Raw genomic sequence first — 12,993 nt, forward strand, 5'->3', positions numbered from 1 at the left:
GACTATTTATAAAGATCAGCTGGTTTATCTAAAACACCTTAAATTACCCACTCCCTCCAATAATTCAGGTACTTAATATATTTTATAAACTCCGGCTTATCAAAGTACCCTTGCTGGGCTAATGCGTGGAGATAGAATGGATGGGCCAGTGACTGCACAAACTCAAGCTCAATCTCAAATTTATTTCTATTTTCTGTTTTCTGTTTGTCTTGTGTATCATGTGTCTCTTTCTCCCCTTCCATTTGTTGTTCCCCAGTGATGGTGATGGTTCAATCAATACATGTACGTTTACATCTTTATTCTTCTCCCTCTGCTTCCAAATCTAGTCCTACCAACTTGGGCGATGGCGGGAGTGGTTTACTCCACCTCTCCTCACTCGATACCTTGGGTGTTTCTCCTTCCGTCATCCCGAGCATCTCCTCCAGCTCTTTCTGTGCTTGATCCCACCTTCTCAACGAATCTTCTACAGGCGACCTCTCCTGTACAACTGTCTCTTGTGTTTTGTCATCACTCGACCTTCCTTCCCTCTCCTCGTTGTACTCTCCCCCTTTCACCTCTTTCTCATTTTGCTCCAAATCCACTTCCGTCTCTACCCGCCTCAATCCCTCTACCCCATTTGATTCTCCACTGTCTTCATCTTCATCCGATGAGCTAACGTCATCTACGTTGTACCCAAACGCAAGACTTGATCCCCTTGGTGCGATTATTGGTGCAGTTCTCTCGGGCTGTTTTTCTGATAACTGTGTATTTACCGTCGGTGTAATACCTGTGCTAACATATCCAACCGTCTCTGTCGGTGAGCGCAGCGTATCCAGCCACTCATCTTCACTGTCCTTTTGTGTAGCCTCTCGCCCAAGCGCTGCTTCATACATCCCGCTCCCTCCGTCGTCGAGATGATCATCTGTGCTTGAAGCATTCGCATTAGTTTTCTTCCTTATCCACCCCCTCCTATCTCGTCTCTTGTTTAATAACTTTTCTGTAAAGGGTGAGATACTCGATGTTCTTTGTGTTGATCTGAAAAGCAAACTTGTTCCTGAACTTGATGTCGATTGTTCATTTTGTACATCCCCAATATAGCTTCGACGTATTATCCTACCTAACCTCTCAACCCGGTCCTGACTTGTGTCAGATGCACGTATTGATGATACTACCAGTGACATCTGCTGCAGCCGCGGTATTGGACTAAAGGCACTTGTTTTGGGTTGCGTAGAGCTAGCCGCTATTGCTGCTGCTGTTGACGGTAGTGAATCTGGTATACTTTGGTAAGCAGACTTTAACGAACTAAGTGACTGCTTCGACTGTGGTCCCGATGTAGGTGTTACAGGTACAGCCTCATCGCATAAATCCATAAATAACCTCTCTAATTTTCCAAATAGTGGTATAATCAACTGATCTCTGAAACCCTTTATCACTGACTTGCGCACATTCATCACTGACGGTAATAACGCCACCTTGCTCGTTGATTCGTCGTTATACGACAGATTATGACTCGATCCATCCCCCGTTTTCGCAGAGTTTGCTGTTGATGATTTTGCTAGTGCCTGAATATGTGTATCTGTGCTATACGGTAGAAATACTCCTTCAAGAAGAGGTAAAACCTGACCGAAGAAGAATGTCCTGTTGTGAGCCCACTCAGTTGAGGTATTCTGATATGAAATTTAAGTCACCCTACCAAATTTCAACGGTACGTGTCGCAAAACGATCAGTACTCTCATCGACATGTTGAACAAGCTTGGCTCGAAGCGTAAGCATGCCAATACTGATCAGGTTGTTAAAATCAGTGGAAAGGCTTTCAATCACGCGCGATGGTTTTGAGCGAGCGATAGTGTCTCTGATATGAATAATGACCAACGCGTTTAAATCTTCCAAAGATGTTATCTGCGTATGCGTCAATACGTCGACGTCGAGTGATAGAGAAAATGGATTATAAAAGAACCATCAAACTCACCATGTTCTCGCCATTGAACAATGGCAGTACTTTGACGCATATCGCCTGCCAGGAATCGCCGTGGAGCTCAATGGCACTAGCTATATCCTTACCCAAGCCGCCCTTGGCAGTGCTAGAGCTATTGCCACTACCACCAAACGCAGCGCTGTTGGAGGTTGCTGGAGCGTGCGAGAAAGAGGGTGACGTTTGATTGTACTTGCTGGAATTTCCTGGCTTTGATGACGCCAATTTGTGGAAAGTGCGATGAACTCTGGGTGAATGATGGATAGTGTGTGAGTGAGTTGAAGGATTTGGGGAACTGGGATTTGTTATTGGAGCTGAAATGCTGTTTGGATCGAGCTTCCGGCTGCTCGATGGGCTGGCAGGCGGCACATTCAGCAGCTGCGATCTCGATGGCGTTGAAGATGGAAATAGAGATGGTGAGATATTTGCAGATGAGTTTGGTATATTAAGCCGCAAATCACTCGGCTTGGTCGGCATAGTGGCGGGGAGATGGCTGTGGTAAAGGAGGAAAGAGGACCAGCCAAGGAAATAATTATTATTTACAATTTTGGTATTCTACGCTCAAATCCTTTTTATCTTCTTGATCCACTCCATCGATGGCTGATCAACTCGAGTCTTTCATTGACAGACTCACCGGTGCTGTAGCGCTGCAGGATAGCCCGCTACCATCTATTGTCGCCGAGGATTCCTCCGTGTGGGTGAAGCGCTTTCTTCACCTCCGATCTCCGATCTTAACGCCTAGGCTTTGCAGAACACTCCCAGTTGAATCGCAATATCCAACAGACAAAGACAGCTCAACAACAGTCACGCGCTTGATCAACGACAGAAAAGCTGCCTTGTCTCTTCAGGCGTCTACCGCTCAAGGCGGTCCCTCTGGCTCCACCGCCACGACAGACGCACTCAACAATCTACTCAAGTTTGTCGCTTGCTTTGTTTTTTAGTGGATTTTAATGGCTCACTGTTTCCAGCTTCATCGGTTCTACCTTTGGCGATGCTGATATGCACGATAAGATTGTGTTTGAGGTGTCTTCGCTGCTCAATTCCCCACGTTCCACGGACGATATCTCTTCTGCTCTAGTCGACACGCTTGGCTTCGATGCTCTTGATCTTATCGCCCAAGTTCTCTCCAATAGGGCTGAAATCGGTCTTGGATTGAATGACGTCGTGAGTTTATCCGGTGTGTTACCTCACCCCTGCTCATCCCAATAGATGTCCTTGAACGCTCGCAACGCCGAGCAGCACTCTAAATCTCACAAGCGTGAGAAAGCACGCCACAATGACTTGGAGGGTGCGTTTCGTGGTCTCTATCGCCAATGTCTCACCTTCCTCAGAATCCTACCTCACAATCAGCCCCGAAGAAGCTCGCAGGAGAAAGGAGGAAGAGCGCCAGCTAAACTCAAAGCGTCCATTATTCTCAAATGAAGGAGGCGTATGTGTCTGCATTTATCACCCATCATCAGCTGACACACTACAAGTCGATCGAAGAGCCAAACTATCCACATGTCTACAAGAATTCGGCCAATGGTGGTAATATCCTCTCCACTATGGGTTCTCGCTATATGCTACCCTTAGGCACAACGAAAGACCATTTCGACGTGGGTTGCATTTTATTACTAGCTATACTATCTAATATTACATCAAGAACTACGACGAAATCACTATACCTCCCTCAAAACCTATTCCACCAAAGATTCATGAACGCATCGTCGAAATTGGAGAAATGGACGCTCTCTGTCAACGATCTTTTAAGGTGTGCATCGCTTGCAATCGACTACAACTGCAACTCTAATCTTCTGTCAGGGTTACGAAAAGCTCAATAGAGTTCAGTCTGTGGTCTACCCTACCGCTTACACAACTAATGAGAATATGCTCGTCTGTGGTGTGTATTAAAAGCGCTTAAACGACACCCACTAACATATCATAAAGCACCCACCGGAGCTGGTAAAACAGACGTTGCTATGCTCACAATTTTGAGGGTTGTCTCACAGTTTGCGGATGAGAACAAACTTACTTTTGGTCCTGGAAAGGGCAAAGGGTCTGCAAGTTTTGGTGTTAGGCTGGATGACTTCAAAATTATCTATGTCGCACCAATGAAAGCACTGGCCGCTGAAATCACAGCCAAACTCGGCAAACGTCTAAGTTGGCTCGACATCAAAGTGAGAGAGCTAACAGGTGACACACAATTAACAAAAGCGGAAGTCAATGCAACTCAGATTATTGTCACCACGCCAGAAAAATGGGACGTTGTTACACGGAAACCAACTGGCGAGGGTGATCTCGCCTCAAAGGTCAAGCTGCTTATTATCGATGAAGTTCACCTGCTCAATGAAGACAGAGGTGCAGTTATTGAAACTATAGTTGCCAGAACTTTGCGCCAGGTTGAAGCTACCCAGTCTCTTATTAGAATTGTCGGTCTCAGTGCTACTTTGCCCAATTATGTCGATGTAGCCGATTTCCTTAGAGTGTCACGATACAAGGGACTGTTCTATTTTGATGGCTCCTTCAGGCCAATCCCGTTAGAGCAACACTTTATTGGCGTCAAAGGCAAGCCGGGAAGCTCCCAATCTAAGAAAAATCTTGACCAAGCAGCCTATGAAAAAGCTGTCGAGCTAGCTGAGCAGGGTCATTCAGTTATGGTGTTTGTTCATGCTCGTAAAGAGACAGTCAAGACTGCTGAAACGTTGCTCGAGTATGCTAAAAAAGACAACCAGTTGGAAGCATTCGACTGCTCTGAGCACCCCCGTTATCATATACACAAGCGTGACATTGCACAGTCGAGAAACAAAGAGATGAGGCAGCTATTTGAAAAGGGCTTCGGTATACATCACGCTGGTATGCTTCGTTCGGATCGTAATATGATGGAAAGAATGTTCGAAGATGGTGCTCTCAAGATATTGTGTTGCACCTCTACACTTGCTTGGGGTGTTAATTTGCCGGCCCACGCTGTCATCATTAAGGGAACTCAAGTTTACGATAGCAGTAAGGGTGCTTTCTCTGATCTTTCCATTCTCGATGTACTACAAATATTTGGTAGGAGTGGTCGACCTGGCTACTCGACGAGTGGTGTGGCATGGCTGTGTACATCTTATGAAAAGCTCGATGATTATATTCAAGCTGTTCTGTCCTCCCATGCAATTGAATCCAAATTCCATACCGGAATCGTCGACGCTTTAAATGCTGAAATATCTCTAGGCTCTGTCTCTAATGTAAGTGAAGCTGTTCAGTGGTTATCGTTCACATATATGTTCGTGCGCATGAGGAAAAATCCACTAATGTACGGCATGGATCACGATGAACCACTCAATGACCCGCTTCTTGGGAACAAGCGCAACATGCTGATAATGTCAGCTGCGCGTCAACTAGCACTAGCAAAGATGATCAAGTTTGATGAAAATGACATGATGTTCGAGTCGGACGATATGGGTAGAATTGCTTCAAGGTTCTACATATGTCATGAATCCATCAATATCTACAATAAAGAGCTCAACCCAACTATGTCGGAGGCTGATATTATGAGTGTCTTGTGTCAATCAGTGGAGTTTGACCAGATACAGATGCGTGATTCTGAGGTGCCTGAGCTTAAGCATCTCATGGAAGACATCTGTCCGTGTCAAGTCAAAGGTGGCACAGATACCAGTCAGGGCAAATGTAACATTCTCCTGCAAGCTTACATTAGTAGAGCCTATATTGATGACTTTGCGTTGGTGTCTGACTCCAACTATGTTGCACAGAATGGCGCAAGACTGATACGAGCCCTACTCGACATTGGTCTCAGTAAAAAGTGGGCGGTGACGACATCTGGAGTTATCTCAATGAGCAAAGCCCTAGAGCAACGTTTGTGGCCGTATGAGCATCCTATGAAACAGCAATTCGGTCTCAGAAACGAAGTCATTTACAATATTACTCGCTGGGCAGATGAAACTACGATACAAGAGTTAGCTGAGCTCAGTCCAGCGGAGCTAGGTAGTTTGATTCATCTCAATGAATCACATGGAGCAGCTCTGCATAGGATTGTTAAGAGTTTCCCTACCCTTTCTCTCAGTGTATACTTGAAGCCGCTTAGCCATGAGGTCCTCAAGCTGCAAATACACGCAAAGCCAAAATTCGCCTGGAATGAAAGAATAAGTGGCACGATGGAAAATTTCTTCTTAATTGCTGAGAGCGAAGACGAGCTCGATATCTTGCAGTGGACCAACGTTCAAATCAGGCCCACTACGGAGGAAACTAGTATTGACTTCATTTTGCGTATAGAAAACGATAAGAAGCCAGACTTTATCACCTTGAGATCGGCTTCTGAGAGATGGCTAGGATCTGAAGATCTTGTGTCGGTGTCATTTGAGGATCTGATCATGCCGGCTTCACCTAGTCCTCCAACGGAGATTATTGATTTGCCATTCTTACCAGTGTCGGGACTCAGCAATTTAAAGCTTGAGCAAGCCTTGAACAGTATAGGTATCCGTAATTTCAATCCAATTCAGACTCAGTGCTTTGAGCCATTCTATGTCTACTCAGACAATGTGCTGCTATGCGCTCCTGTTTACGCAGGCAAGTCAATTCTTTCTCAATTATCGATTTGGTGCGTAGTGCGCGTTATATGAGTGCATCTTTTGCTAAACGAAGCATTCAGGAAAGCATTCACATTACAGCGCAACACACGTGCACTTATAGTTACGCCAACAGCTACTTTGGCCCGTGAGACTGCCCACGTGCTTACTACAAAGTTTTCCAAAGCGATGAGTGTCAATGTCCTCAACCTGCATTCAAAGGCAGAGCAGCGGGAGTCACAGCTGAAGCAAAATAGGGTTGTGTTTGTTGCGAGTGCGAATGTGCTCCAAGATCTACTCTGCAGTGGACAGAAAGATCAGCTTCTGGATGACCTGTCGATATTAGTTGCAGACGATTTGCATCTTATGGGCTCCGCTTATGAAATAGCTCTGTCAGTAGTGAAGCAATCTGTCTCAGATACACGCTTTATCGGGATCAGCGCATCTCTCGATAACATTGAAGACCTGAGGAAGTGGCTGCGCGTTGATCCTGCGCTTACATACAATTTTGCACCAAAACATCGTACGCTGCCGATAAGCACTAATGTTCAATCGCACTCAGTCGTGCCAACGTCTGCTTTCATGAAAGCTCTTATTAAGCCAACGTACGCGCTCATCAAAATAGCTCCCAAAGGAGCAATAATATTTGTCCCTACACGCACTCAATGCAGAAGTGTTGCGTCAGATTTGATTACGCTCTCGGCAACGGATTCAGATTATATTGGACTGGCGACCGAAGAATCTGTAGCGCTGGAACCCTACCTCGATAGATTATCTGACAAGACTTTGGTGGGATATCTTGTCAATGGCATAGGAATTTACTACACTGGCTTGCCTTTAGAGGATCTAGCATTGATCTTGGAGCTTTTTTTGACGGGTGTGCTACGCGCATTGATCGTTCCCAGAGATATGTGCTGGTCGTTGCCGGTACGCGCTTCAACAGTGTGTGTGATGAACACCCAGTACCTGTCTACAAAGAATGTCAAGGACAGCAGTGGACAGGAGAAGGCTGACAAACAGGTGCAAGAGTATTCACTTTCGGAGGTCGCTCATATGCAGGCATTCGCGAGCGCAGACGTTGAAGGCGATAGCGAGGCTACACGTACTTGTGTATTGATGGCGCAGGAAAATGGGAACAAGGAGCTTTATTCGTACTTCCTCAATGCGGGTCTTCCACTTGAATCACGTTTGAGTGAGGATGATGAACTGCTCTATTATGTCAAGCACGAGAGGAATTACGGCAGGATAAAGGATGTTGGGCAAGTCGACAAGCTACTCAAGCAGACGTATTACGTCAGAAGATCTAAGACAAACCCAACTTATTACGATGCCAAAGGCGATGGCGTTAGGGCATTGGCGAATAAGATATGGAATGCATCAAGTGATGTGTAAATGCATTATTAGACAATTTTCTTATCTTAATTGAGACAAATTGACAAGACAGAGGATATTGCGTGTTCGTCGAAATGAGTATTGGGCGCAGAGCTTTTGCTGTAAGCTATACGTATACATTGTGATTTCGTTTGAAACATTCTTCCTTTATAACCATCAACGGAGAATGCGCAGGCTAGGTTTCTTTCTGACAGCTTGCTTGGCTTATGTAAACGCTGATCTACACACGCCGCCCCCGGTACACGTAGACGTGCAAGCTAGTTGGAGCCAGCCGCCTTACTGCGAGATAGCGATGTGAGCAATGAAGCTGCAGTGCGATGCGTCTAACAAGACGAAGGGAAGCAGCCTACAGACTACAACCAGGAATGTTTGGCAGGCTATTGGATACCATTGATTGCACAAACACGCCAGAGAAGATATATACCCAAGTAAGAAGTGAAATCACTAAGTCGAAGCAGTCACTGTTCGATCTTCATATGGCCCTGGAATCAAGCTCACCGGCAATAATAGCCTCCAGAAGCATATTAGAGAGCGAAGGATTTTCATTTGATCCGGAATGCCCGAATTTTATCAGCTATCAAGGCCGCAAGATATGTGACGTAGACGAGGTTAGTACACTCGACCAACAAGCTTGGCCTGAATCAACGTGAGTTGCATTCACTGTCAAATTACTCCAACTAAAGGCATCAGCGCGATCGTTGATACCGCGATCGACCATATTCTCTCAGAGCCTTCATCTGCAGCCCCGCCAACTATCATCCACTACGCAGACCCAACTGCGCACAATTTCAAAAGTTTCTATGACTTCTTTAAGAAGCGCACGAAAGTCTTGAAGTACGTCATACGATGGGCACCCACCAACGCCTCGTCTCAGCCTCAAAAATTGGCGGGATGGGGTGTCAAGTTGGATCTTAAGAAGCGCGAGTATCTCTCACTCGACGATAGAACTGTTTCAAAGAGGGCTGATGATATCAAGACAAACGTAATATCCAGTGAGGACTACAATTTCCTGCCACGCAAGCTGCAAGAGGCTTTTGGCCAGTCTCTCGTCAATTTTGAAGGAAATGACAATATCAAGACATTGTCCAGCAACTTAATCGCTCTCTTGCAGCAATCAGACAATCAATTAGAGTTACTGAACACAATTTCCCAGAATCTCCCTCTGTTAGCCCCTGCTCTTGCTGATGGCGCTTTTGAAGGAGCAGAAAATGTGCTTAACGAGCTTTCATTCAATCAGGACAAGTACCTCAAAGCCGGACAGAATGCTATCTGGCTGAACGGACGTAGGATGTATGATAAAGACCTTGAGCCATTCACGTAAGTCTGAATCAACAAAGACCACAACTCTAATAGTACCAGGCTTTTACGTCAACTGGAATCAGAGAATTTGCTCATTGGCGCTATCACAGATTTGGGTTTTTCTAGATCTGATGCGATCAAAGTACTCAGTCATCGCGCTCTGTATGCATCTCAAATTATCAGACCAGATTCAGTAGCTGATGGCCTGGTTGATGCTTCAGATAGAATCGAAGAGGGTGGTGTAATTAGGTGGATGAACGATTTGGAGGATCACAAACAGTACAATGGAAAATTTTGGTCTCCCTATATGCGCAACCTGCTTAATCCTCTTGGAAAAGTAGCGAGAAACTATCTCAATGGGGTTCTCGTGATTGACTTATCAAACAAACAAGCAATTGAAATGTTATCAACAAACGTGAGAGCGTTCATCGATCGCGGCATCCCTGTGCGCTGGGGCGTTGTTCCTTACATTAATCCTCTCAATCATGACAGTAAGTCAGTTTGAGGTGCGGATTTGACTCACATACTGTTAGGTTTGATGGCTGCAAAGCTGTTTTATGGCTTGATTGATAGCAGAGGAGTTGATACATGCCTAAACTACTTTGCTGAGGCTGTCGCTTACACAGGCACTTTTGCTGAAAGAGCAGAAGCTGCTTACTCTAATCTTCCAAGTGTGAATGGCACATTGTCTCAAGACGAGTTCGACACGACTGTGAAAAGCAAAGCAGTGAAAAATGATTTAAAGAAAGCTCAAAGCTATACCAGACGTCTCGGCGTTAGTCCCGGTGAACATGAAGAGAGTTTTGCTGGTGAAATTTTTATCAACGGCCAACCTGTGCAGTTTGATGATGTGAGAGGCGCTTAGCATTCTCAAGCTCTACTGATAAGCTCCAGAAAACGATACTTACTCTTCAAGAACATATTACCTCGCAGACTGAAGCAATCACAAAGGCCGTTCGCAATGCTGAAATCGACGAGCGCAGTGATGTTTCTGTATTCTACTACGACAAGTCATCCACATTGAAACGCCGCAACAAGTATTTGCAACCCTCAAAAAAAAAAGCACACTATATCCAAACATATCCAAAATTGCTGGATGGTCCGTATGTTACTCCGGAGACACAAGATAGAACGGATGTAACGATATGGCTTGTTTCTGATTTCAACAAACCAGAAAGCCTTGAACTGATCAAACACGCACTATCAGGCATGATTATAAGTCCAACATTTAGGCTTGGCTTTGTGCACAATCCATCTGAATGTGAAACTGCTACTGGGACTATAAGTCAAATGTTAAGGATGCTGCCAGACAGAAGCTCGCCATTGGAATTTATCGATGCGTTACAGAATCGTGGCGAGATTAGAGAAGATGCCGATGGGATAGTAAATGCTGGCGCTTGGATAAGCGAGACAGGAATCAACCCAGGTGATTCTGGACTCATCGTAAATGGTCGCGTCATCGGTCCTATACCACCTAATGGCCTTGTCGAAGAAGATTATGTGTACTTATTCCAACGTGATTATGCGGAACGAGTGCTGCCGGTTGTCAAAGCCTTAGATGAGACATGCCCGCACCTACTCCAGGATGATCCAGACACTGTCGCTACTCTGCTGTCTAGGCTTGGCTCACTACTATGGAAAACCAATCAAAATGAGCAGCCAGAAGGAATTTACGAGCCTCCTTATACACCTAGAGCGCGCGTTTGGAATCGATTGCATACTAAATACACGTCTATACAAGTAGGCAAAGAGCTGTCGTCCCAGTATTCGTTTGATGTGGTTTTGGATCCAATGAGCGAGCAAGGCCAAAAGCTGACAAAGATATTGATCGCTTTAGCTGAAACTGGAGATGCGCATATAAGAATAGCGTTCAATCCAGACATCAGCATTGAAAATCTTCCCACCAATCGCTTCTACAGATTTGCCATGAATTCAAAGCCGCACTTTAATCAATATGGCCAGAGCATAAATCAAGCCGTTCAATTCGTACAGATGCCAGCTGATGCATTGTTCACACTGGAACTCGACCCTCCACAATCCTGGATCGCTAGACCTGTGTATGCACCAGTAGATCTAGACAATCTCAATCTTGTTACAGCGCCGTACAAAGACCTGAATGTAATCTTTCAGCTGGACAAGATAGTTGTTGATGGGCATGCCAGAGACTCAAAGACAAGTTTGCCTCCGAGGGGCCTTCAGGTTGCTTTGAAACACGGCCAAATTGATACACAAATAGTTGCAAATCTTGGTTATCTGCAACTAGCAGTGACGCCCGGTCAGTGGTCTCTCGAAATCAGAGAAGGTTATGGCAGGCAAGTATACGAAATCGAGAGTTTAGGAAGCCTAGGTTGGAATAGCCCCACAGTCGATGAAGGCTTCGAGACATTCATGTTGGATAGCTTTGAAGGCGTCAAGCTTTACCCAAGGTTTAAGAAAAAGCCAGGTATGGAGGGAGTTGACGTGCTTTCCGAGCAGCGCGAGACAGGTTTGGTACCTTATGCGAAGGCAGCTATTTCAACGTGAGTTTTTACGAATTTTGAAGCTTTTTCTTAGACGGTGACAGACTTAAATCGTTCTTGGGCTTCACATATGAGTCTGATCATGCGGATATCAATATTTTTACTGTAGCTTCCGGTCTGCTGTACGAGGTGAGCTCAGAAATTAGATGACCAAACGATTCTTACACAAACAGCGATTTGCTTCTATCATGATACTTTCGGTGCTAAAGCACACGAATCATTCCGTCAAGTTTTGGTTCATCGAGAACTTTTTGTCGCCCTCGTTCATAGAGTTTTTACCACACCTGGCTAAGGAGTATGGCTTCAAGTATGAGCTTGTTACTTACAAATGGCCGAGCTGGCTACGTCCACAAAAGGAAAGACAAAGAATGTTGTGGGCATACAAAATTCTCTTCCTCGACGTCCTCTTTCCAATGAGTCTCGACAAGGTGATTTTTGTAGATGCTGATAACATAGTAAGAACAGATCTCAAACAGCTAATCGATGTAGACTTGCACGGTCGTGCTTATGGCTATCCGCCGATCGGGATGGATAGGGAGGAGATGGATGGCTACCGTTTTTGGACAGAAGGGTATTGGAAGGACTATTTGCGCGGTCGCAAGTACCATATCAGCGCGTTGTACGTGGTGGATCTGAAGAGATTCAGACAGATTGCCGCGGGAGATCGTTTAAGGGGGCAATATCAAGGTCTTTCTGCTGACCCTGGCTCACTTGCAAACCTGGATCAAGATTTACCCAACAATTTCCAAACAGAAGTGCCTATCTGGACGCTTGACGGGTCTTGGCTGTGGTGTGAAACTTGGAACTCAGAGGAGAGCATAACACAGGCAAAGACGATTGATCTTTGCAACAACCCAAAGACAGTGAGTGTCTCATCCGCTATATTCAAATATTCACAACGCACAGAAAGAACCCAAGCTAGAAAGAGCGCGCAAGATTCCCGAATGGACAGAATATGATGATGATATCCGACAATTTAGTGACAAGCTCGCAAAAGAAAAGCTAATTAAGTCATTGCTCGTTACAGAAACTGAAGAGCTGGCGCAAGGCCCGAAGGCAGCAGCAGAGGAAGCGCCGACAGCACCAGATTATTTCAAAGATAACCACAGAAAAGACGAATTGTAGATAAAAATTAATTTGAAGCCGATCAGTTGACGCCATGTGCGTATACGCAGCAAGATCCTTATCGTGAGGTTGTGGGTGGTAGAGGAAATAAGCGAATCAAGGCAGCTACCAGCGTTGGAGTACTGTATGATACTCCAAGTGACTGCTGGCTGACTGCTGGGGA

The 12,993-nt window shown here is 45.3% G+C and overlaps 3 protein-coding genes across 3 annotated transcripts; 2 read left to right on the forward strand and 1 right to left on the reverse strand.

Moving 5' to 3' along the window:
* Positions 1-296: 296 nt before the first annotated feature.
* Positions 297-2,428, reverse strand: J056_004205 (Target of rapamycin complex 2 subunit bit61; the record flags this gene model as incomplete). The annotated part of the gene is made up of 3 exons (XM_009269406.1): positions 297-1,617; positions 1,673-1,878; positions 1,949-2,428. 3 exons carry the CDS (start codon positions 2,426-2,428, stop codon positions 297-299), a joined length of 2,007 nt encoding a protein of 668 aa, XP_009267681.1.
* Positions 2,429-2,547: 119 nt separating this feature from the next.
* On the forward strand, positions 2,548-7,887 carry J056_004206 (Putative helicase mug81; the record flags this gene model as incomplete). Its single annotated transcript, XM_009269407.1, has 10 exons — positions 2,548-2,645; positions 2,703-2,867; positions 2,920-3,115; positions 3,161-3,239; positions 3,283-3,380; positions 3,427-3,546; positions 3,594-3,701; positions 3,752-3,830; positions 3,878-6,527; positions 6,579-7,887. The coding sequence occupies 10 exons, from the start codon at positions 2,548-2,550 to the stop codon at positions 7,885-7,887; spliced, it is 4,902 nt and encodes a 1,633-aa protein (XP_009267682.1).
* A 166-nt stretch (positions 7,888-8,053) lies between these two features.
* On the forward strand, positions 8,054-12,830 carry J056_004207 (UDP-glucose:glycoprotein glucosyltransferase; the record flags this gene model as incomplete). The annotated part of the gene is made up of 9 exons (XM_009269408.1): positions 8,054-8,181; positions 8,225-8,533; positions 8,578-9,204; positions 9,247-9,677; positions 9,720-10,036; positions 10,081-11,705; positions 11,750-11,834; positions 11,879-12,568; positions 12,612-12,830. 9 exons carry the CDS (start codon positions 8,054-8,056, stop codon positions 12,828-12,830), a joined length of 4,431 nt encoding a protein of 1,476 aa, XP_009267683.1.
* Positions 12,831-12,993: the final 163 nt, after the last annotated feature.

Source organism: Wallemia ichthyophaga (genome assembly GCF_000400465.1).
Source record: "Wallemia ichthyophaga EXF-994 unplaced genomic scaffold scaffold7, whole genome shotgun sequence".
Taxonomy (NCBI): domain Eukaryota; kingdom Fungi; phylum Basidiomycota; class Wallemiomycetes; order Wallemiales; family Wallemiaceae; genus Wallemia; species Wallemia ichthyophaga.